Genomic DNA, 22,801 nt, shown 5'->3' with positions numbered 1-22,801 from the left:
TTAAAATGGTTTTCTTTACCGTTCGCCCTGAACTGTTTGTTATTGTGTAAAATCACGTCTTATTTAAACCTAAATCTAGCTTATTAAGAGTTCTGTTATTGCAAAAAGTGAACAGTGGATCCGTGAGTGAGAGCTGGAGAGAGATGGTTGTGTTGGACTACAGAAATTGTAGATTAGTGTTATCTAAAAGATTTGGTTGAACGAGAGTTGAGATGTAATGACAATTGGAAAATTCCCAGCAACAACAAGATTTCAGAGATCTCCATGAGCGATACAAAAAATAACAGACCGGATGAATTGAAAGGTAAAGAAAAATGTTTTATCTCTCTGTAGGGTTCCTTTCCATAATGTTGTCAGCCATGTGTAGCAGTCAGTCAGTGGCAAAAAGAAGCCCTTTAAGAGAACATGAATTGAGGGGCGCTGTTGCCCCAAAGATTAGCTTTGGGGCCCTACTCGCAGATACAGCTGAAGCTTCTTGCTCAATACTGGACATATTTTCAATTATTTTCTCTTCGACCTAAAATTCTAAAAAAAAAAATAGGGTCCAAGTGGAGAAATGTATTTTTTTTGGTTGGTGAATTAAGCCTATTTCCTTTGCTGCTGGAACAATATTTGGATTCATGTTGACATCTTTAGTTTTCAATGATGAACAAGTGTGTGGCAATATAATCACAAAAAATACATAAAAAGGCAGAGAAAAATGCCAAAATATATTTAGCAATATGAAGGTTATTCATGAGGGCTGTTGTAAAATACAAGAGGTCTGCTAAATCAGTGGCTGAATAGACAGCAGCAAGTGTTGTGTTTTTCCAACCCGGTATCACGCGATTTCGTGCTCATGCGCACAAACGTTATTAATCTATTGAATTGTGTCCCCGATTACGATTCTCCGACTTTTTTAGCGCTACACAGAACAAAATGTAAACCAATGCATTCTGAATGGGAGCGTTCTCCGACAATTGACGTGCTCCACAAAACGAAACGAGAGAGAGAAAGAGAGAAAGGGAGGGACGTAGAGAGAGAGCGAGAGAGAGAGAAGCTTCAGAAAGGGTGAGCGCAGATAGTACAGTGCACCCTCTAGTTATATATCTGTATATATTATTATCTAGCTATATATATGTCAACATTTCTGATTTGTAAGCAGACCACCTCAAAAACGACGTTAATTGTCGGATAACGCTCCAATTCAGAAGGCATTGGTTTACATTTCGTTCTCTGCAGCACTAAAAAAGTCGGACAATCGTGATCTGGGACACGATGCGTACGGATTAACGTTTGTGCGCATGAGCACGAAATCGCGTGATACCGGGTTGGTTTCTCAGCTACAGGATGCTGTTGTGGTTTTCCTGTCTACTTCTCATCAGTTAAGCATGTTCACTCCATTTTTTTTTTCCGGTTATGCGTACATATATGGTGGTATATATAGAGTGTGGTGTCATGAAATGTTTATTTTAATTTGGTCACATTCGTTCTAATCTAATATTAGCTTTTGCCATGGAGACTAAAATAACACATTGAATAAACAAATCAAAGACTTCCGGTTCTGCCTAGTAACGACATTTGCAAGGGCTCCACTCAGGTTAATCGGTGGAGGTTTATTTGACCTAATACAAACAATAAATAATGCATCCTCATCCTCATCCTCATCGTCATCCGCTTATCCGGGGTCGGGTCGCGGGGGGGAGCAGCTCAAGCAGGGGGCCCCAGACTTCCCTTTCCCGGGCCACATTGACCAGCTCTGACAGGGGGATCCCGAGGCGTTCCCAGGCCAGTGTTGAGATATAATCTCTCCACCTAGTCCTGGGTCTTCCCCGAGGTCTCCTCCCCACTGGACGTGCCTGAAACACCTCCCAAGGGAGGCGCCCAGTGGGCATCCTTACCAGATGCCCGAACCACCTCAGCAGACTCTTTTCTAAGTAAAGGAGCAGCGGCTCTAATCCGAGTTCCTCACGGATGGCTGAGCTTCTCACCCTATCCCTAAGGGAGACGCCAGCCATCCCTCTGAGAAAACTCATCTCGGCCGCTTGTACCCGCGATCTCGTCCTTTCGGTCATCACCCAGCCCTCATGACCATAGGTGAGGATAGGAACGAAGATCGACCGGTAGATCGAGAGCTTTGCCTTGCGGCTCAGCTCTCTTTTCGTTACAATGGTGCGGTAAAGTGAACGCAATACCGCCCCCGCTGCTCCGATTCTCCGGCCAATCTCATGCTCCATAGTACCCTCACTCGCGAACAAGACCCAGAGGTACTTGAACTCCTTCACCTGGGCTAAGGACTAATTTCCTACCCGGTGTAAGCAATCCATCGGTTTCCTGCTAAGAGTCATGGCCTCAGATTTAGCGGTGCTGATCCTCATCCCAGCCGCTTCACACTCGGCCGCCAGCCGATCCAGTGAGTGCTGAAGGTCACAGGCAGATGATCCAATGAGGACCACATCATCTGCAAAAAGCAGTGACGAGATCCTCAGACCACCGAACTGCAACCCCTCCCCACCACGATTACACCTCGATATCCTGTCCATGTATATCACAAACAAGATAGGCTACAAGGCGCAGCCCTGGCGGAGACCAACACCCACTGAGAACGAAACTGACTGGCTGCCGAGGACGCGAACACAGCTCTCGCTTTGGGAGTACAGAGATTGGATGGCCCTGAGGAGAGACCCCCTTACCCCATAGTCCCGCAGCACCTCCCACAGTTTCTCCCGGGGGACCCGGTCATACGCCTTCTCCAGATCCACAAAACACATGTAGACCGGATGGGCATACTCCCAGGTCCCCTCCAGGATCCTTGCAAGAGTGAAGAACTGGTCCGTAGTTCCACGTCCGGGGCGAAAACTGCATTGTTCCTCTTCAATCTGAGGTTCGACGATCGGCCAAAACCTCCTTTCCAGCACCTTGGAGTAGACTTTACCAGGGAGGCTGAGAAGTGTGATACCCCGGTAATTGGCACACACTCTCTGGTCCCCCTTTTTGAACAGGGGAACCACCACCCCGGTTTGCCACTCCTTTGGCAATGTACCCGACTCCCACGCAATGTTGAATAGGCGTGTCAACCATGACAGCCCCTCAACACCCAGAGCCTTAAGCATTTCTGGCTGGATCTCATCAATCCCTGGGGCTTTGCCACTGAGGAGATGTTTGACTACCTCAGTGACCTCCACCAGGGAAATTGACGACAAAACACCATCAACCTCGAGCTCTGCCTCCAACATAGAGGGCGTGTTATTCGGATTCAGGAGTTCCTCAAAGTGTTCCTTCCAACGTCCGACGACCTCCTCAGTTGAGGTCAACTGAGTCCCATCCTTACTGTACACAGCTTGGATGGTTCCCCGTTTCCCCCTCCTGAGGTGCCGGATAGTCTTCCAGAAACACTTTGGTGCCGACCGAAAGTCCTTCTCCATGGCTTCTCCGAACTTCTCCCACACCCGCTGCTTAGCCTCCGACACGGCAGCAGCTGCAGCCCTTCGAGCATGTCGGTACCCTGCAACCGAGTCAGGAGTCCTCCAGGATATCATATCCCGGAAGGCCTCCTTCTTCAATCGGACGGCTTCCCTGACCACCGGTGTCCACCACGGTGTCCGAGGGTTACCGCCCCTTGAGGAGCCTAAGACCCTGAGGCCACAGCTAGCCACCGCAGCTTCAGCAATGGATGCTTTGAACACCGTCCACTCCGGCTCAATGCCCCCAACCTCCACAGGAATGCCAGAAAAACTCAGCCGGAGGTGTGAGTTGAAGATAACTAGGACGGGGGCCTCCTCCAGACGTTCCCAATTCACCCGCACTACTCGTTTGGGCTCACCAGGTCTATCCGGAAATTTCCCCCATTCCCTGATCCAACTCACCACCAGATGGTGGTCGGTTGACAGTTCCGCCCCTCTCTTAACCCGAGTGTCCAAAACATGCAGCCTCAGATCAGATGACACGATCACGAAATCGATCATCAATCTTCGGCCTAGGGTACTCTGGTACCAGGTACACTTATGAGCACCCTTATGTTCGAACATGGTGTTCGTTATGGATAATCCATGACTAGCACAGAAGTCCAATAACAAACGACCGCTCGGGTTTAGATCAGGGAGGCCGTTACTCCCCACCACGCCTCTCCAGGTGTCTCCATCGTTGCCCACGTGGGCGTTGAAGTCTCCCAGCAGAACTAGGGAGTCCCCTACTGGAGCCCCATACAGGACTCCATTCAGGGTCTCCAAGAAAACCGAGTACTCTGAACTGCTGTTTGGTGCATACGCACAAACAACAGTCAGAGTTTTCCCCCCTACAACCCTTAGGCGCAGGGAGGCGACCCTCTCGTCTACCGGGGTAAACTCCAACACCGCGGCGCTAAGCCGGGGATTTATGAGTATCATGATTTGTAAATTTACGTTCATTTAGTGAAAATAAGGCAACGGTACTTACTTAGTGTTCTGATGCTTAACCAAGCATCTTTGTGTAGCTGCTGCAGACTGCAGCACCGTTTTTATACCGCCTCCAATACATTTTCAACCAAAAACAGATTTCAAATCAATGCAAATTAATGTTCTGATATTCATGAAAGTACTGGTCACATAGTCCAATTTTGTATAAGTGAGGACCAGAATGAAAAATAGATGATTGACATCGATAGAAACGTCAAGTAATCCTCAGGGAGATTGAAGTGGTAAAGTCTCTCAAGGTTTTAAGTTGACGTAGGCTAATATTCTGGGCCTGATGTGACTTGACCTGGATCGAATCAGGCTCTCACTGATTTGTCCGGGACCATCCACGTTTGCTGAGATTCCACTCGAAATGTTACAGACAAGGACGAGCTGAAATTCATAATGCGATATGTATCTTTTGATGGCAACATTCAGTACGTTTACATGCACAGCTTTTGGACAACTGCAATTGTCAGAGTATCCATGGCGGTGAGAAAATCGATTCATTGGCCGAAGCATTTCTTACCCCGGTACGATAGGTGGCGCTGTGCCCATTTCAACTACTGGTAATAGAGCCACCGGTTGACCTCTTTACGTCACTAGCAACAACAAACTCAGGCGGCCGCAGCATTAGAGAAAGATGTAATCAGTAGACAGGTGCCAGTCCACCTCGGGTCCATGTCATTTCTCCGACGCTCCACTGTTCTGACCTCTCGGCCGTATGCAGACTCCTCCGGCTCCGGAGCAGCGGGAGTAGTCAAGCTGGAGGACAGAACAATGGAGCGTCGGAGAAATGGACCCGAAGTGAACTGACAGCTGACCAGCATACGGCAACAATCCCTTTCTCTTCTATGTCGCGTTTTAATATGGACTTCAGAGAGTCAAAGCCAAAGTTCCTTTACCCAAATTCCTTCTCCACCATGGCCGAGATAACCCTCACTACGAGTCTTTACTAGTTGCTGAAGTATCAGAGAGTCCGAGAACCAGACGCAGTCTTTAAGATTCATAATATCAGAGAATATCCCCGTCAGTTCGGCCGCGGCGCAATGAATGAATAAAGATCGTAAAAAAACATTAATTTTGACAGATGTGCCTGAAGTTACTACTTTACAACGTTGTTGGTGACCGACGTTTAGAAACGCATGTACTTTTATTTAAGCCTTGGGTGAAATCGAAGTGTCACACCTCTCCTGCTGTCGGCTCCCAGACCGTAGTCGAGGAGCACAGGAGAGATCTTCCCTCCAGGGCCGATGTTCTCTCGGGGGTAAAACCCTTCTCTTTGACCGGCAGGGGGTCTGCTTGTAGGTCGGAATGAAGTGACCACCGATTATTGACAGGCTGGGTACTTTACCCGTAGTTCCACTAACTTAACAGTACACGTTTGCACAGACACAACAGACTCGTTCATTCATAAACTGACGCGCGCAACTGCTCGCTCTCGTCGCTCGTCCACTCACTCGCTGAGGTCACTCACACACACACTGCCATTCTCGCGCACACACATACGCTACTCTCGTAACAGAAGCGTAGCGTGTACTGAATGCATGTTGATGATGATGCACTTCTTATAGGGGTAACTACATTTGCACGACACTGGCTTCCTCCATCATCTTAGCCACCTTTTTAAATAAAACGTCTCTCGTTTTCCGACGGCGACAACAACATGACTCGTCTCCTTATACTTCTGGATCACGGCCCCCGGGAAAAATCTCGAGCATGCGCAGAACGCAAAATCCGATTCCATGTGATCCGACCTGATACATGCACACTTAAAGCTATACTGTACGATGTGAGAGAGCTAGCATGATTTGAAATTAGCTTCTCTTCGGAGTTCCGTTTAACTCCTCCCCCACCCTTCAGGACTCCCTGCCGCAACCCCTCGACACAGAGCCGTGCACGAGCGCTAATGCTGCTTACGGCTTACTTCAACGGCAACCATTGCGTCACTTTTCAGGCCATTCAACTCCCTCAGCTGTCGCCATCGCTGAAAAGCGAATCCAATATTTATTCTCGTTTTTCCTCGAGCATTCTCCAACTTTTTTTTTGTTGCTGCCTTTTTATTTTCTGTCTTTCTTTTTCTTGCCTTTTTAAAAGGATGAACCGGGGCATGTAACGGTGGCAGTGGTAACTTCTGTTTTTTTTCTTCCATCGTGTTAACGTTGTAGGCTCACTAGGTCTAGTCCACTGTCATGAACTACTATGACAACAACGCTTTCTTTGCCCTCCGTGAACGCGCTCAGGCCGGCTCAGGCTCGTACACAGAGGGGAGAGAACGCGCAGGCTTGTGATTGGTTCTTTAGATTCGGGTACAATGTCTCCGATTGGTAAGCATTTTAACAGGTTTATAGCAGATACAGAATTCGGTTTTTTTTCGCTTCTTTTTCATTGCCCATAAGTTATTTATTGCTGTCAGGATGTCAAAACCAATTTCAACAACATATTAAAAAGTGCATATCACTGAAAATCGTACAATATGCCTTTAATTAGACTAACAATCGAATAATCTAGGTGCCTTAATTCGACTATGAGTAACTTGATTCGATTCGATTATAGTTTGACTAAGGTGTATACATGCATCTTAATAATCCAATCATATTTGGACTAACCAAACCCGAGTGTAGAGTTTTTTTCAAGTTTCCGTGAATTCAGAGTCATTGAGGAGAGTCATTTTTCCAAGAACAGAGCCTGTCTGTTCTTGGAGTTTTACAAGACATTGGTAATGATATCTATAACGGCAGATCCCAGTGTTATGATAATGCCGCCAACATGTCCGGTATTTACAACTAACTAACACTCTGGGTGAGTGAGTTCCTGCGCTGCACACACAGTCAATTTTAGTAGGGATTACCAGTGTTAACTGCGGTGTCAAGGTAGCGGTTAACACTGTTAATGTGCCGGAGCCATGCCAGACACTGTTCAATTTAGAAAAATGTAACACTTCCGGAAAAAACAACCGGTTTGGGGGACAGCCGTCCGGTACTTGAACACTAACAGTTGCCTGTCTGATCCCTTTCTCACAATGCCCTAAGTGACAGCCCCCACCATGCAGTAAGTGGGAAGGATGTTGGTGGATAACCTTGGAGCAGAACCAGGGTCAAACAGGCGAGACAGAGCATTGGGCTTGATGTTATTCAAGAGAGTTTCTTGGAAAGGAATGCAAAGGGTTGAACCTTGTTATCCGTCATGGACCGCTGAGAGAGGCAAGCCCATGGAACCCATTATCCGCTAGGTCCTAATTGGAAATGTGTGGATGTCCATGTCCAGAATCTAGCTTGATGTCGAATTATATATTTGATCTATTCACGTTGTAGACCAGACCATAAGCGGATCGATGTGCTATTTAGTGGTACGCAGAGGAATCCCCCAACCCCCCCCAAAAAAATAAAAAATGAGTATACCCACTACAATAAAATAGACTACACCACTGCTTACATATATATATGCTAACGGAATATTTGCGTAATATTGGTGGTTATGTTGAGTTATTCCGGGTTCCGGGCTCCACATGGTTCAATGCTATGACTGCGATTTTGGACTTTGGAATCAATGAAAAGTGAATGTTATTTAATCTATAAACAGAATGAAACTCAGATCACCTAATGAGGTTTTTGATGTTCTGACAATCAAACCTCACCTTGTACGTAGAAAAAAATAACCTCAACATTTTCCACAAGGCCAGCCAATCACAAGTTGTTTTCATCTTTCTGCCTGTCGGTCAAATGTGCGTAACGAAAATGTTTCAAATGTCCTCTACTCAACGGATCATCACCATGAGCTGGATGTATGTCTTTCTACCCATCGTCTGGGGTAAAATATTAATCTTTAATATTCAATAATACACAGTATTATTGAATATTTCACAGTAGGCATATTATTGTGTTCAACAAAAACTTTTAATGATGGATTGCTATATTATTACTATATATTATAACTTTAGTATTTGAACACACTTCATTCAATAGTCTCCATGTTGCTTCGTATTACTTCATTCTGACTCATATTTAATATTTTTAATTCAAGGTGCTGTTGTGTCCTCTTACACAGTAGTGGAGCGGACCGTGAGACCAGGAGAAAATGTTAGTCTACACTGTGACTGTAAACTCTCATCTGGTGAAACTATTGTTTGGTTCAGGAACTGTTCTCATGAAAATCAGCCAACACTTACTCTGAAATGGAAGAACAGAGATCATGGCACTTTTGATTATGTAGAGAATGGAAGACATTTCTCCCATTTAAATATGAAGTGGAACGATTCGTCAAAATCATACAACTTACTGATTAAAAACATCACTGATTCTCACCTTGGTCTCTACTACTGTGGAAGTGAAAAAACGATTGTGATAGATGGAGACAAGATTGTTCAAAAATATATCAGCAGATATGGAAATCTGACCACAAGGATTTCATTTGGTAAGTTTACTTTGTGTAAATGTGTTTAGCAATGTGAAATTGAAGGTAAAGAAATTATTTTTACTATTGAAATGAATTAGAAATAATTATATGTATGGACAATATGCATCTGTGCTATAATTACTCTAATACGTATTCTTGAAGGAAATAGTGAACAGAATAGCATTTTATTGTATCCAGAAATTGTAGTCAGAATGCTCTCAAGATGGATCGATATGTTCATTGTAGATATTTGTGATACTAATTAGATAACGATTTTATCCTCATCATTACAATCATATACATACCCTGCTCTTTTATCTCCAGATACAAGTGCAGGATATTGGTACGTATTGTTTCATGGGTAACATACTATCAGTTTATTATTCATTGTAGAGGGTAGAGAGCTGATCGATTCATTAAATATGTATCATAGATTAGTTGATTATTATTTTCTATTACATTTTTGGAAATATTTTTTCGTTATTTATGATTACATGCAGCAATAATATACATTACATTGTGGGTAAAAAACTAGCACCAAGCTTTTTATACAATATATTTATATAAAGGTATATATATATATATATATATATATTAGAGCTGTCAGTTAAACGCGTTATTAACGTCGTTAACGCAAGCCAATTTTAACGGCGTTAAAAAAATTATCGCGCGATTAACGTAAATATTTTATTAACAAAAAAAAAAAAAACATTTTTTTTTTTCTTTGGCTCAAAACAAAGAAGCAGTAGCCTGACTGCTATGTTCAAATTACATTTGTTCAAAGCAGTCGTTTAATTGCACTATAGGCTCTTTTTTTGTATCGTCCTGTTTTGATCAGTATATGCCAATGTTGTTATCAATAAAAAATCATTTGCACAAGACAAGCCGATGCACTTCACCATGTTGATAAGAGAATTAAAATGAGAAGAATTATGGGACAAAAAAATCAAGGGATATTTAGCATAGAAAAAGAATTTGCGATTAATCGCGATTAATCGTGAGTTAACTATGACATTAATGCGATTAATCACGATTAAATATTTTAATCGCTTGACAGCTCTAATATATATATATATATATAATATGGGTTCTAGTTTTTACCCTTTCACAATGTATTATTTTGTATTGCGGCATGTCGTCATAATTAACAAAATATTGTTATATATATATATATATATATATATATATATTTATAAATATATATATATATATATATATATGTAAATACATTTTTGGAAAATTATTTTTAGTTATTTGTGACCACAAGCAGCAATAGTATTTGTATTAAATTATTTTATTTTTTTTCTTTGCTCGAAATATAAACAAATGTATGTTTCCGTTACGCATATGCTGCAGTTGTTGGAGACTCTGCTGCTCCAGACTGTGGAGAATGCTGGATGCTGCTGGTCATCCTGTGTCCATCCTCTGCTCTTCTCCTCTCCCTCCTCTCATCCTTGGTCGTCTACCTCCGCTGCAGAAGGAAAGGTAGAGTATACATCTCTGTTAACTGTCAACCCTACTACACCTTCGCAGCATATTGTCTTCTGTACAAGCAATAACTGTCTCCCTGTGCTGGTTTTGTAGCGTAATATTGACTGTCTGTGTTTCTTTAAGATGAAGACCTCCATGTTGCTCAGGGAACACCCAACAGTAGAGATGTAACATCAATCAGGAACCAGGTTACGTATAGTTCATATACTTAAGTACATTTATTATGAAATGGTAGAGGACAGTATGGAGAACATTTACATGTTATGGTGGCACGCTGTACAAAGATGTTGACATCAATGGACCCAATGTTCAGCGATAGTCAGATGTTACGAGACACGGGAAGAGAAGTTCATTCAGCAGAGCTTCATGTTATTAGGGTCAAGAATAGCTGCATAAAACAACTGGCATGATGATGATGTCATACTATGATGTATGTTGATGATGTCATGTTACAGCAAAGTGTACAGTGTGTTGATGATGTAATGGTATAGCAGAGAGTAAAGTATGGTAATGATGTAATATTAATATTAATAGTCAGATGTCTCTCTCAGGATGAAGATGGCTTGTGTTACGCTACACTGGATATCCCTCTACGTTCTCAGAGACCTAAAAAGAAGAGAGTCCAACCCTCAGAGTTCAGCACCTACTCAGCCATCAATACTAAGAGGATGTGACCATGACAAAGTCTTTTAATGCAAACACATGGACTCTACTCCCTTAATATGACCTAATCTTTGTGCTGTCTAGTGGAGGAAGAACATCAATTTCCACTTCAGTCTCAATATAATGCAAACATTTAAGAAAGTAAAGCCGATATTATGTTTGCAATTTAGATTATTAGATACTGTTTGTTGTAATAGTATATTATCTATTACGATTGAGTGAAGGGAAATGGACAAAGGCCTCTGTATGTGTATCAGGTCGTAACATTTAACTTGCTCTGGCCCATGTCAACATTGCTTTCTTCTCTTCACTGGCAGGGCTCTTGGGATCGCTGGGAAGAAGCTCTTGTGTGGTGCGAGAATAATCACTGGGTCTTTTCTTCCTAAAACAAAATGAACTGCACTCTGACCGTGATTGTATGACAGGCTAGCATTGCATGGTTTCCTTTTCATAATTGATATTTGACGTATCCTCCTTTTCGTTGTTGGTTGCCTGGAAAGGCGTGGCAATGACGACACCCAGCACCTTTATGAAAAATGTATTTTCAACCAGAAGTGGTGGCAGCGGACACACAGAAAAGGCGGAGCGCTCTGAAAAAAAGGTGTTGGGTGCAGCGTGTTTTCTCTGGGCTGCCGCATGCGTTCTCATAGGCCCTCTCCTTATGGGCAACAATCTAAAAATTATCGGACTCTAAGACAAACACGCTATGTGGACATGGCCCTTGTTTCTTTTGCTTTGATCCGGTTAGTTGAAGGGATCCTGTCCATAATGTTGTCAGACACATAATGATGTTTGCCCGTATATTTCCCTCAGACCCTGATGCAGACACAGATTCAACCTCCTCTTCGTTGTTTGTGTGTGTGTGCGTGTGCATGTGCGTGTGTGTGTGTGTGTGTGTGTTTGTGCTTGGGTGCCTTCGATAAGACATGGTTGGTGTGTAAGCTGCATCTTGAAGGACCTGCTGACCCATGATGCTTGCTGCTTCTGTTTTATTTACCAGACAACCCATAACATAACCGTTTTTCTCATGTTGGCACATATCTTCATTGATGTGTTAGTGTTTGAAGAGATACAATCCTGTCTTCATGCTCAATGAAGAGTAACAAAACCCCCAAATTTGTGTCTCAAAACAGCATTTTTATTTTTGTCTCAAAACACATTTCCTGATTTTACCTGATTCTCTAAGTTATCCTTAAGATATGGCTTCTGAAACCTATATATTGTCAATGCAAGTGAATTCCTCAATACAATTTGATCAGTTAATCATGTTAACATCTAATGCAAAGTAAACGGAACCTATGTGCAATTTGTCAAAATGATTAATTGACTCAAAAAATAATCAAAGATTTGAGCATAGCTGATACTACAACGTGATTACACAACTTGTTTCTGTGCAGCGATTGTCAAAGACGACCAGTGGTTTGTGTTTGTCAGCTACAGGATGCTGTTGTGGTTTTCCTGTGTAATTCTCGTCAGTTTATTGTCAGCATGTTCCCTCCATGTTAAATTAGTTAAGAGGTGCACCCAAGTGGGGTATATACAGTGTGGTGTCATGAAAAGAGAAAAGTCATTCACCCACTTTCATTTTTTTTTTCAATCAACGATTATTATTGAATTTTCTTTTTAATGCAAACATACAAACAATTACAACCCCCACCCACCCCATACCCCAAACAATCCTTGGACATATGGAAATTACATAAAAAGAAAATATAGTATAAAAAAGAGCATTTCACCTTAATATAGACAATGCCGATGAAATACTGTACATCACATATACACACATTCATATAAATCTTAAAAGGGGTACCTTGTTTAGCTTGGTTACCAAACGGATAGGGTTATTACTTAGCCATCGGGAAGTGACTTAAGCTTATTGAAGTGAGAGATGAAGGGGCGCCACCTACAGTCAAATTTCTTCAAAGAACCTCTCAGAGAATATTTAATTTTTTCCAGTTTGATAAAGAACATAACATCACTCAACCAGGAAGATGACAGGGGAGGCTTGGGAGACTTCCACTCAAAAAGTATTCTTCTCCGAGCTAAGGGCAAAGAGAACGCAATAACATCTGCTTGAATTCTAGAGTAGGCAGAAGGCACAAGGGGAACCCCAAAAATGGCTACCAAAGGACATGGCTGAAGATTTAGCTGAAGGACGTCAGACAGGGTTTTGAAGACAAAACACCAAAAAAAATTCAGTCTTGGACAGAGAAAAAACATATGACTGTGGTCAGCCGGGGCAAAGCCACACTGGAAGGTAAGGAGGGGAAAACTAGGAACTGGTAAAAGCGGTTCTGGAACCAGATTTCCTGTGCTCTCTTTCTTGAGTCAGGTGTTGTCTGATAAACTCTGGGGTCTTTAGTGGCTGGAGAAATCCCCTTGAAGGCGAAGCCTGTGGTTCGAACCGCCATCCAAAACCAACTCTGCCAGTTAGAAGCGCTTCGCTTGAAACACAGGACATCAGTATTGATAGCGCAAATGTGAAATACTGTGTGTTTTATTCTGTGGTATTAATATTAAACATGTTATATTCCTTCCTATTCCTACTATCAAGGCCATTATTTGGGACTATAACTGTGATTAAGTGATATTCAAAGTAGGTAGTAAAGCGAACCTATCCAATTTGCCAAAATGATTAAACCTCAGAAAATAAGACGCAATTATCAAATAAATTCTTCCCACTTAAACTCAAGAGCAGTGTATACCGGTACTACAACGTGATTACATGACTCATTTCAACAGCATTTGTAAAGACCATCAGTGATTTGTGTTTTTCAGCTAAAGGATGCTATTGTGGTTTTCCTGTGTACTTCTCGTCAGTTTAGTGTAAGCATTTTCACTCCATTTCCCATTTTCTTTGAGGTGCACAGTGTGTCACGGTCCGGGCCAGCTCTTCACGATCCTGAGCCGGGTTTTCCCTCCTGCTACCTGCCCTCACTGTGCCCAAGCCACGCCCACTCCATGGCCTAACGCCACTCCAGGTTTTTGGCATGCTGTGCCACCAGCGCACCTGAGGCTGATTACCAATCAGTGGCTGATTGGTAAGGCGGCCTGTCGGCCACTGTGGATTTATCTTCATTTATGAAGCAAAACTACGCCTGCTACCGCCACAGCACGCCACAGCCAAGACAAGCAACAGCCAAGCCACAACATGCCACGCAACGTGGTGTTTAAGTTCCAAGAGCGATTCTCCTCATCCCGTCTTCGTTGGCTCTTTGAATTCAAGTTCTTGTGAGTTGTCCTTCCAATCTTTCCTTGGCCTCTTGACATTTTCCCTTAAGGAAAAGTTGATCTGGAAGGACATAGGTTGTTTAAATTTCCTTAATCAAAACTAAAAAAATAAAGAAATAGGGGTTGATGAGTGTCCTTTCAGTCGGTCTCCATCAAAATGGATGAACAACTCCTCCCATGGCCGGCTGTATCTTGACTCTAACCCCTCATGCTGATGGCCTGGGCCCAGTTGTTCAAAAAATTTAATCTGGATCAAACTGATCCGGATTTGGAAATCCCATGTTTTGCTATCCAGGATCACTAGATCCAGATTACTTTTATGCCAGTTTTTCAAAGAAACTTTGGATAGGATCAAAGTGATCCAAATCCCAAATTTCAGAATTACCAAATCTCGATTACCGAATTTTAGAATGGAACCAACAGTGCAGCCTACAGGCTTAGCAAAGAACAACAAGTACACCGAAAAATACAGGTGGCCACAAATAGCCATTGTTTGTTTTAATTTTAAGAAACAGAAAAATGATAATGAACTGAAACATTTACATTCCTTATTTAGTTTTGGTAATAAACAAATTTTAGCACTGTCCAATGGAAACAAATTGATTGATCAGACTGCCCAGTGCCATGGACACAACCTTCACCTGATTACTCACAGTGGATTTGTCCACTCCCATATAGTCTCCTGACTTGGTAGAAAGTCCCACATGCGTAAAAGCGCGAGCGCAATTAAGCACTGTTCCTCCACGGAACAAAAAATAGCACTGTCCAATATTAAAAAAATGTTAGGATCATTTACAGGACAAAGACCAGCTCTTTCCACCTCTGCCTTTAGGAGTTGTATCTCCATTTTCACTTTTGTCTGCTGCAGTTGGGTTAGCAGGAGTTTCTCTTTTGCCAGTTGAATCTGAATTTCTGCTCTTTCAGTTTCCTTTCGCAGAAGCACCTCATAGGCGTCACCATCCTGGCCCGAGGAACGTTTACGCTTTGTTTTAGCAACTCTAGAAACAACTGGCTCCATGGTCAGGGGGGATCCATCGTCCATCGATCCATCCTTCTCAATCGCTGGAGTAAGGTCCAGGACAAATTCCTCTGCAGGAGGGTTCGGCTCACATTCTCCAGCCTCTGTCATTGTGGCCATTTCCTTCTACACCTTCTATACCGTGCAGAGCCTCTGATTTTTCGCCTCCGACGATATCGAGGACCATATCAGTGTATTCACCCCTTTTATATGGCTTGTTAGCAGTGCAAGGGTTTTTTGCCTCACTGAGGTCCTTGGTTGCCTTGGCCCGCAGGTTTTTCCAGCGCAGTGTTACTTGTTTTAAGGTCCTCTTTTGGCCAGACCCCAAGGCATTGATTCGGTTGGTAATGTCTTCCCAAATGGTGTCTTTACCTTTCTTGGTGACCTCCCCACCCTTTGCCGAGCTGAAACCACCTACTATTGTGGCAAAATTGGCCCGAACACCCTCCAAGTAGTGCGTACGTTTCTGCCACAGTGAAATTAGGCCCTTTTGACTCCATGATTTCTCCTTGGTCTCCATGATTTCTCCACTGATCTTATAAGCCTTGGGCATTATTGCTTTGGCCTGTGATCAATTAGGCTTCTAGTAATTAGCTCGTTGCTGGTTAATTGGTTTGACCACTTAAACACATCATGTTTCGCACACATTTCTCTTAACGCCTTGGGCATTATTGCTTTGGCCTGTGATCAATTAGGCTTCTAGTAATTAGCTTGTTGCTGGTTAATTGGTTTGACCACTTAAACACACCATGTTTCGCACACATTTCTCTTAACGCCTTGGGCATTATTGCTTTGGCCTGTGATCAATTAGGCTTCTAGTAATTAGCTTGTTGCTGGTTAATTGGTTTGACCACTTAAACACATCATGTTTCGCACACATTTCTCTTAACCTACAGAGGCATCCAGATGGCGGGTATTGTTCATCGGTACCATAGGAGAAGGCACCCTGCTAGGGTGTACGCTGAGCGTGCCAAACCACTTGAGCAATACACTTCAGATGAACTGTATGCACGTTTTCGCTTTGGGAGAGATGACATCAAGTACATTTCAGATCTGATTAGACCAACACTCCAACACAAAACCCGAAGGAGTCATGCTTTGTCCGTGGAGGAACAGTGCTTGCCCTCGGGGTGTGCTTGCCCCCACTACCTATTGATCTCTGACGCTCTCCACCTCTAGTGCACAGGTAGAGACCGTCAAGTGGGCGTGGCTTAGTGGGCGTGGCCGGGGTGCCGTAATGGCTTCGGCTTCTTATCAAAAGGTGCTGCTATCTGTGGCTGGAGCAGCCTCCAATAAGGTCTTGCTCCCCTTGTGGCTATGTATAGTATTTACGGCTTATATGTTTGGTCCTGCTTCATTGGGTCTATGTGTGGGTAGCTTAGATTCTTAAAATACGTAACAATCCCTAGCTATCTCGAAAAGGTCGGCAAAGGGGCGTGACCTCCAACAGTACAGTAAAGACAGAGGTTTGTTTCTAGTCCCCATTTTTTGTGGGATGGAGGTGTACATTTGTGGCTAAAGGTGTGACACAGCTGGCCTGTGGCCACGTTTTTGAAGTCGGGGGTCAAAAGGTCAAAAGGAGCCGGCACCACGCCGCTTATGAGATAACAAAAAGTTAATGTGTGTTTCTCTCGTAACTTTTTTTCATTATTAAAGAGAGGCCTGATTCTCAGATATGCATGTTGGATGGCTAGGGTGTAGGTCTGGGAAGAACTTCAGGCCAAAATCTTGCAAGCGAGCCGCTGGGTGAGTTGCAACGAGATGGAGCACTTGCTGAGTCATTTCCTGTAGGGCTGGAGCCACAGGTTGAAGCGTATGCGTCCTTTGAGACCCCCTTTGATATATAAGAGACCCTATACAGCTTACTTAAATGTTGTCGACTCAGTCACCTATTGCATCACTTCCTTTAGGGCTTCGGCCTCCTAATTGATCATTGTAGTAGGCTATAATTGAATGCCCTCTTTCATATATATATATATGATACCTCCACCACTGGGACGTGGCAACAATTCTCCAAATCCATATGGGGAGGGGGGGATGCTTGTGGACAGTAGGGGTTTACCCTTGACATAAATAGGAAGTAAAATCAGGAGAAGGAATGACCTCTCACAAATATTTATTCAATAAATTGTTTCAAATAACCCTCCCTCGTTAAATCAATGAGCTTGGTGTTTTGCTTTCAAAAATTAGTTATAGAAGAAGTCTAAACTGCAGAAAATAAACACATCCAAGCTGCCTTTTAAGGATACCTTGGAATATCTGTCTATTTTTCAACCATCGGACCCTAGTTTACGACAAAAACAACCCAATTGACGACAGCTCCTTTGCCGCGTGGTTTTTAGAGCCACGAGTATTAGAGGGGGCGGTCGGTAGCAACCACCATAGCAACCATGACGGTCAAGTGACTGGATTCAGCCCCGTTGAAAAAAATAGAATACCTCCCTACACACTCAGTAGTAGCTTAATGATATTTAAATGATTATGACCATGAAGTCTTTATTTGCATGGGTTTATATTTCGTTGTGTAGCATGGAAAAATCGGAGAAAAACTCCCATTCAGAATGCATTGGTTTACACTTCGTTCTTTGGAGCACGGTTATTTTTATTTATTTATTTATTTTCAGTTTTTGAGGAGTTGAGGATTTTTCTGCAATAATCCAAAATCCAATGGAAAACCCGTTGGCTTTTTGTCAAGGGAACCGAGGGCGACGCTCACTTCCGGGTTTGCCAACATACGTCATCCCTCTCCACCACTCTATACTGTAAAAACACATGTTCAAGTTGAATGATAATGCATGAATTCATTCTTTATTCTGCCATAGTAACACAGTAAATAAATGGCAAAAATAGGCTGAGAACGAATTCGCGACCCTGGGACAGTAATAGTTTGTGTGTTATGTGTTGCATTGTATTTCGTTGTCCGTTATGCCAGTTGTTCTGTGTGCAATGTATTGTAATGTTCTTCTTGTCAATCAGTGTGGGGGCGAATCATTAGGTCAGCTGGGGGAGGGCCTTGGAAGAACACGAGGGTGGGGGCCTGCACGTGAGTGAGACCGTGTTGGGGGTTGCCGGGGTAACCGGGGTTTGTTTTGGGTGGGATTTCTGCCGTTGGTAACGGGTTTCAGTGACCTGGGGTGTGTTCGAAACCGCCTACTTGCTTACTGCTCACTACCTACTAAATATTTGGCTTACTTCTCGAATCCTTAAATAATGATTGAGTAATCCATTTGAGTAATCGACGTTCAGAAGACCGTCCTTACTTAACCACCTCAGATGACGTGAATCAAATGACGTGTCAATAACCTACCGACCGGGCGCCGTTAATAAACATTATAAATAAATATATAAACGTCACATTTAACGTCACAGTACACCTTCAACCTAAGGATTTGCGGTGATATGTTAAAACAATTGTTAAACAATTATTAAAAGCACTGCTGCTGCGGCTCCCCGTTTAGCGTCATTGCTTCCACTGTTCTTTTGAATAGACGCAGTGCATTCTGGGGCAGTTTAGTACGTCTAGTAAGCTAGCGATGCTTACTCAAAATCTTTCCGGAAGTAGAAGACATTCGGATACTACTCGCTTACCTAAACTCGCTTACTAAGTTCTCGCTTACTCAATTTGACGTCATAGTTAGTAGGAGTAGTAAGCAAGTACGCGGTTTCGAACACACCCCTGGTTTTGGTTCATTAAAAGTTCCTTCAATTACTAATGACTCGACATCGTTATGTCACCGGCGAGGTCATTACAATATGTTCAATAAAACGTAATCACGGACAAAATACGTTTTTTAGACAAGCGTAATTGAGAATGTCGAATAGTTCTCTGGGAACATAATTTTGATGAGAAATGGTTGCTCTGTCAGTTGTCAAAAAAAGCGCACGGACGTGGCCTCTATAGCAACGACCTCAGCTACCCAACACTGATCAAAAAAACGATTGTTTCTCTCAATCAAAACACAAAACAGGAGAACTGATGCCCATAAACTTAACCCATACATGTTTTGTAATTAACAAGGACACGTTGGTGTAGTTGTGTTGAGGAATGTCACAGATTTCACTGTAAAATCGCCGTTAATGTGCAGACATCGGGTCTTCCGTTAGCCAATGGGATGAATGAATGCTCATAGCTTCATACATTGCCGTGGAGGGATTACATTGCAATGAGTGGAAAACCCCCTGCGTCGAAAAAAGAAGCACATGGTCCTGCGTTAGCATGGATGAATGCTCATAGCGTCTCTATGTGCAGCCATCGGCTCTTCCGTTAGCCAATGGGATGAATGCTCATAGCTTCATATATTGCCGTGGAGGGATTACATTGTAATGAGTGGAAAACCCGAATGCTCATAGCGTCTCTATGTGCAGCCATCGGCTCCCCCGTGAAGTTGTTACATTGTAAGGAGTTGAAAACCCCATGCGTCGAAAAAAGAAGCGCAAGAGTACCCTTTTGCGTCAGCAACTGAAGCCAAAGTCACTGACCGTTCGTCAGAAATGGACGCGCTCGGAGTGAGAATGTGTTGATAATAACGACTCATTCAATCAAATCAAAAAATTTCTAAATTGAAAATGTCTTGCGCTGTTCCAACGCACGCTCTGCATGAAAACCACAACGACTTATCTTTGATTGTCATGCGTCCCGCAAACTAGCATAGCAATTTACATGTACTCAATCACATGTGCTCGATCAATGTTTTTATCCATCCATTTTCTTTCTACTGAAGCTGATTGGGTTAAAATGGCTTTATGGCCAAAAAAATAAGAAAAGAGGCAGAAAGCCAGGAGCAGGGTCTGGGATGGTGGTATGTCTCTTCCTATTCTTTGAAGATGTGAACAGACAGTAAGAACATAGTGAGATGATTTTTGTTGCATGCTTCTACAGGCTTTTACCCAGAAACCCCAAAATGAAACTCTACCACCAATGACAGCCAGCGGAAACATTTGTGGTTTCGGCACAAAGTCCAACATGCAATGCTACATTTTGACAGGCTTAGTATTTAACACTATCAAAAGGTTCACCCGGACACACACGTGGACACATGCATACACATAGGAACACACACAGCGATACACAAAGACATATGCACATAACCCCATAACCCCACCTCCAGAGCCCCCTCCTACAATAAGTGATGTGGATGTTACCGGTCCCAAGTGGCCAGGACGGAAGTAACAAATAGATTGTTGAGAGCGGATTTTCCTTCACTCCCTGAAATGCAGGTAGATGACAGTACAGGAATGAAGCAACAAAGCTTTGTTCTCATTTCCGAAATCCGTCTCTTTAATCAACAATTATCCCAAATATCACATATCACATATAAATATAAACTATTCCCTGGTTAAAGTGCATGTACAAATGTAAATTCTCCCTTAGTAGGTTCCTTGTTAGAAATAAAACGTGCAATAAAAAGTGAGGCTCACATATCTCGTTCCTATCTGCTCTTAATTCACATTACAATAAACACACAACTCATTTTACAATTCATATCAAAATACACACTCCTTTTGTCAAAATTCACCTAAGCTAAAGTTGAAGTGCCTGTTTTCAGCTTATTGGCTGGTTATTTTTAAAGCTATCTCACATAGTGCAATTTAATACAGTTTTGTTCCTATATAATAAATAAAATGTCAAACCTAAATATACTTTGGCTTTACACCACAATAACACTTGTCATTTAAAAGACTGTTCTCCCATTTACGGGAATTTAAATTAAACCACTGCCTGAACTACAATGGTTGATAGGTCTGCCTAACTGACAGGCTAAGCATATAGCTAAAACACTTTTCTTATACTCTATAAAATATACTATCATAACGTCATCAACCTCTTAATCACATGAAATATATTCTTAAAAATGTATGTCAGATGTTCAGGGCCAAAGTAAACTTAATCATGCTCTACGATGTGTGTTTTGCCACAATAATATTCTCTGCGTACGACCAACTGCCATTTTACACAAAAGCCGTTTGGCGCGAAACAAACAAAGGACTTTCCAAAGTTCATAACTCGACATTTTCAGACTTAAAACTGTACCCAAAGTTTATCAACCTGTTTATAATACAATGTTCAGATTCATGAAGATAGTAATAAGAGTGATTTTCACTGTGTGCAAACCTGCTCTCATTTTCCGAAATCCGTCTGGTGAGGAACCGGAAGTGCCCCTCAACCATAGAATTCCGGACTGCAACACACTTTGGTTCCGCCCTTCCGTTTCCCAGTACTAACGCTTTGTCTCACAACAAATATTTACTCCCGATCCCCACAACAATATTGGACCATAATAATTAGTGATAAATAATTAATCAAAAATATAAATGAATGATCACCGGTTTTACATATAAACTCTTTCAAAATTAAAACTTGAAATAGTGGTCTGGTTTTGAGTGTACCACACACTCCCCTACAAAAAGAAGTGGCTCCTGACACCTGATTTGAATTCTTCACAACTCTACACCTTCAAAACTCAGTGTAAGATCTGGATCTATGTGTATGTAAGTATCTCCCCAATGTTTAGAAGCAATGAGTCAGTGAGTATAGATATGGAGGGATAATAGATGGGGGTTGCAAAGCATGGGCATAGGGGTAGAACATGTGGCCATAATGGATTGGTTGAATGTCAACTGCGTTCACAGTGGGACGTAACTGGTAGGCAGGCTGGCCAAGGGAGGGGTATGTGAACACGTAGCCAGGTCTCCTTTCTCTTACTGATTTTCTAAGCACGACTTGGGGTTCAGGCTGCGGTTCTGGGGCACACTCCTCTTGGAGAGTCACTCTTTTTGTCATAGTGGACTTTCCCTTTGGCACTTGACTGTTGGCTGTTTGCGTTTGCTATTCGATAAGCCTCATCCTTCCTGCCCATTTTTCCGCATATCCTGTTGGTGTTTCATCTTCTTCCTCTGCTATTAGACCAAAGAGGAGATCAACGGGATGACGGCCATACATTAGGAAGTAAGTTGAGAAACCTGTGCCCTCATGCTTTGTGGAGTTGTAGGCATGTAGCACGTGAGGTAGGTGGTCTTTCCAATTTTCCTTTTCTTTCTCTCCTAGGGTCCGTAGCATTTGCAGCAACGTGCGATTTAGTCTCTCGGCAGGGTTGCCTTGGGGGTGATAGGGGGAGGTTCTCGATTGGCCAACACTAGATAACTGCCTGAGTGATTTGAACAGTTCGTTTTCAAATTCTCGACCCTGGTCGTGGTGAAGCTTGGTGGGATAACCAAATCTGGGAATGAAGTCGTTGAAGGGTCTGTCAGCAGCTGTCTTTCCCGCTTTGTTGCGAGTGGGGTAGGCTTGTGCGAACCTGGTGAAGTGGTCAATCACGACCAATATGTACTCACATCCACCACGACAGGCTTCTAAGTGGAGGGAGTCGATACACACGAGTTCAAGGGGCGAGTTAGATGTGATACTCCCCATGGGTGCTCTTTCATGTGTGGCTGGTGTCTTTTGCTTTATGCAAGGGCATCTTCTGGTTAGGTAATCTGTTACGTATTTTAAGTACATAAGCTGCTCCCACATAGCCATTAGGAAGCAGGATCGAACACACAAGCTGCATTACCCTCACATAGCCACTAGGAAGCAGGATCGAACACTTAAGCT

General features: G+C 42.9%; 1 protein-coding gene and 1 long non-coding RNA gene across 3 annotated transcripts in view; one reads left to right on the top strand and one right to left on the bottom strand.

The window, feature by feature from the left end:
• The window catches only part of LOC132453867 (uncharacterized), a 154,086-nt gene extending 147,191 nt beyond the window's left edge, over positions 1 to 6,895 (bottom strand). The window contains exon 1 of the long non-coding RNA XR_009524824.1: positions 6,180 to 6,895. This is a non-coding gene — a long non-coding RNA (uncharacterized LOC132453867). The remainder of the gene's footprint in view (positions 1 to 6,179) is intronic.
• A 1,219-nt stretch (positions 6,896 to 8,114) lies between these two features.
• LOC132453853 (uncharacterized) lies at positions 8,115 to 12,074 on the top strand. Of its 2 annotated transcripts, XM_060046885.1 has the most exons (5): positions 8,115 to 8,219; positions 8,433 to 8,822; positions 10,161 to 10,289; positions 10,419 to 10,483; positions 10,847 to 12,074. In XM_060046885.1, exons 1-5 carry the CDS (start codon positions 8,132 to 8,134, stop codon positions 10,967 to 10,969), a joined length of 795 nt encoding a protein of 264 aa, XP_059902868.1. In that variant the 5' UTR covers positions 8,115 to 8,131; the 3' UTR covers positions 10,970 to 12,074. The 2 variants fall into 2 exon arrangements, with proteins under 2 accessions (XP_059902868.1, XP_059902869.1); XM_060046886.1 differs by lacking the exon at positions 8,115 to 8,219 and having other exon boundaries at positions 8,254 to 8,822.
• Positions 12,075 to 22,801: the final 10,727 nt, after the last annotated feature.

This window comes from Gadus macrocephalus, chromosome 3 (assembly GCF_031168955.1).
Source record: "Gadus macrocephalus chromosome 3, ASM3116895v1".
Classification (NCBI taxonomy): Eukaryota; Metazoa; Chordata; class Actinopteri; order Gadiformes; family Gadidae; genus Gadus; species Gadus macrocephalus.
Note: the sequence above shows the minus strand (reverse complement) of the source record. Positions and strands in the feature narration are given on the sequence as shown.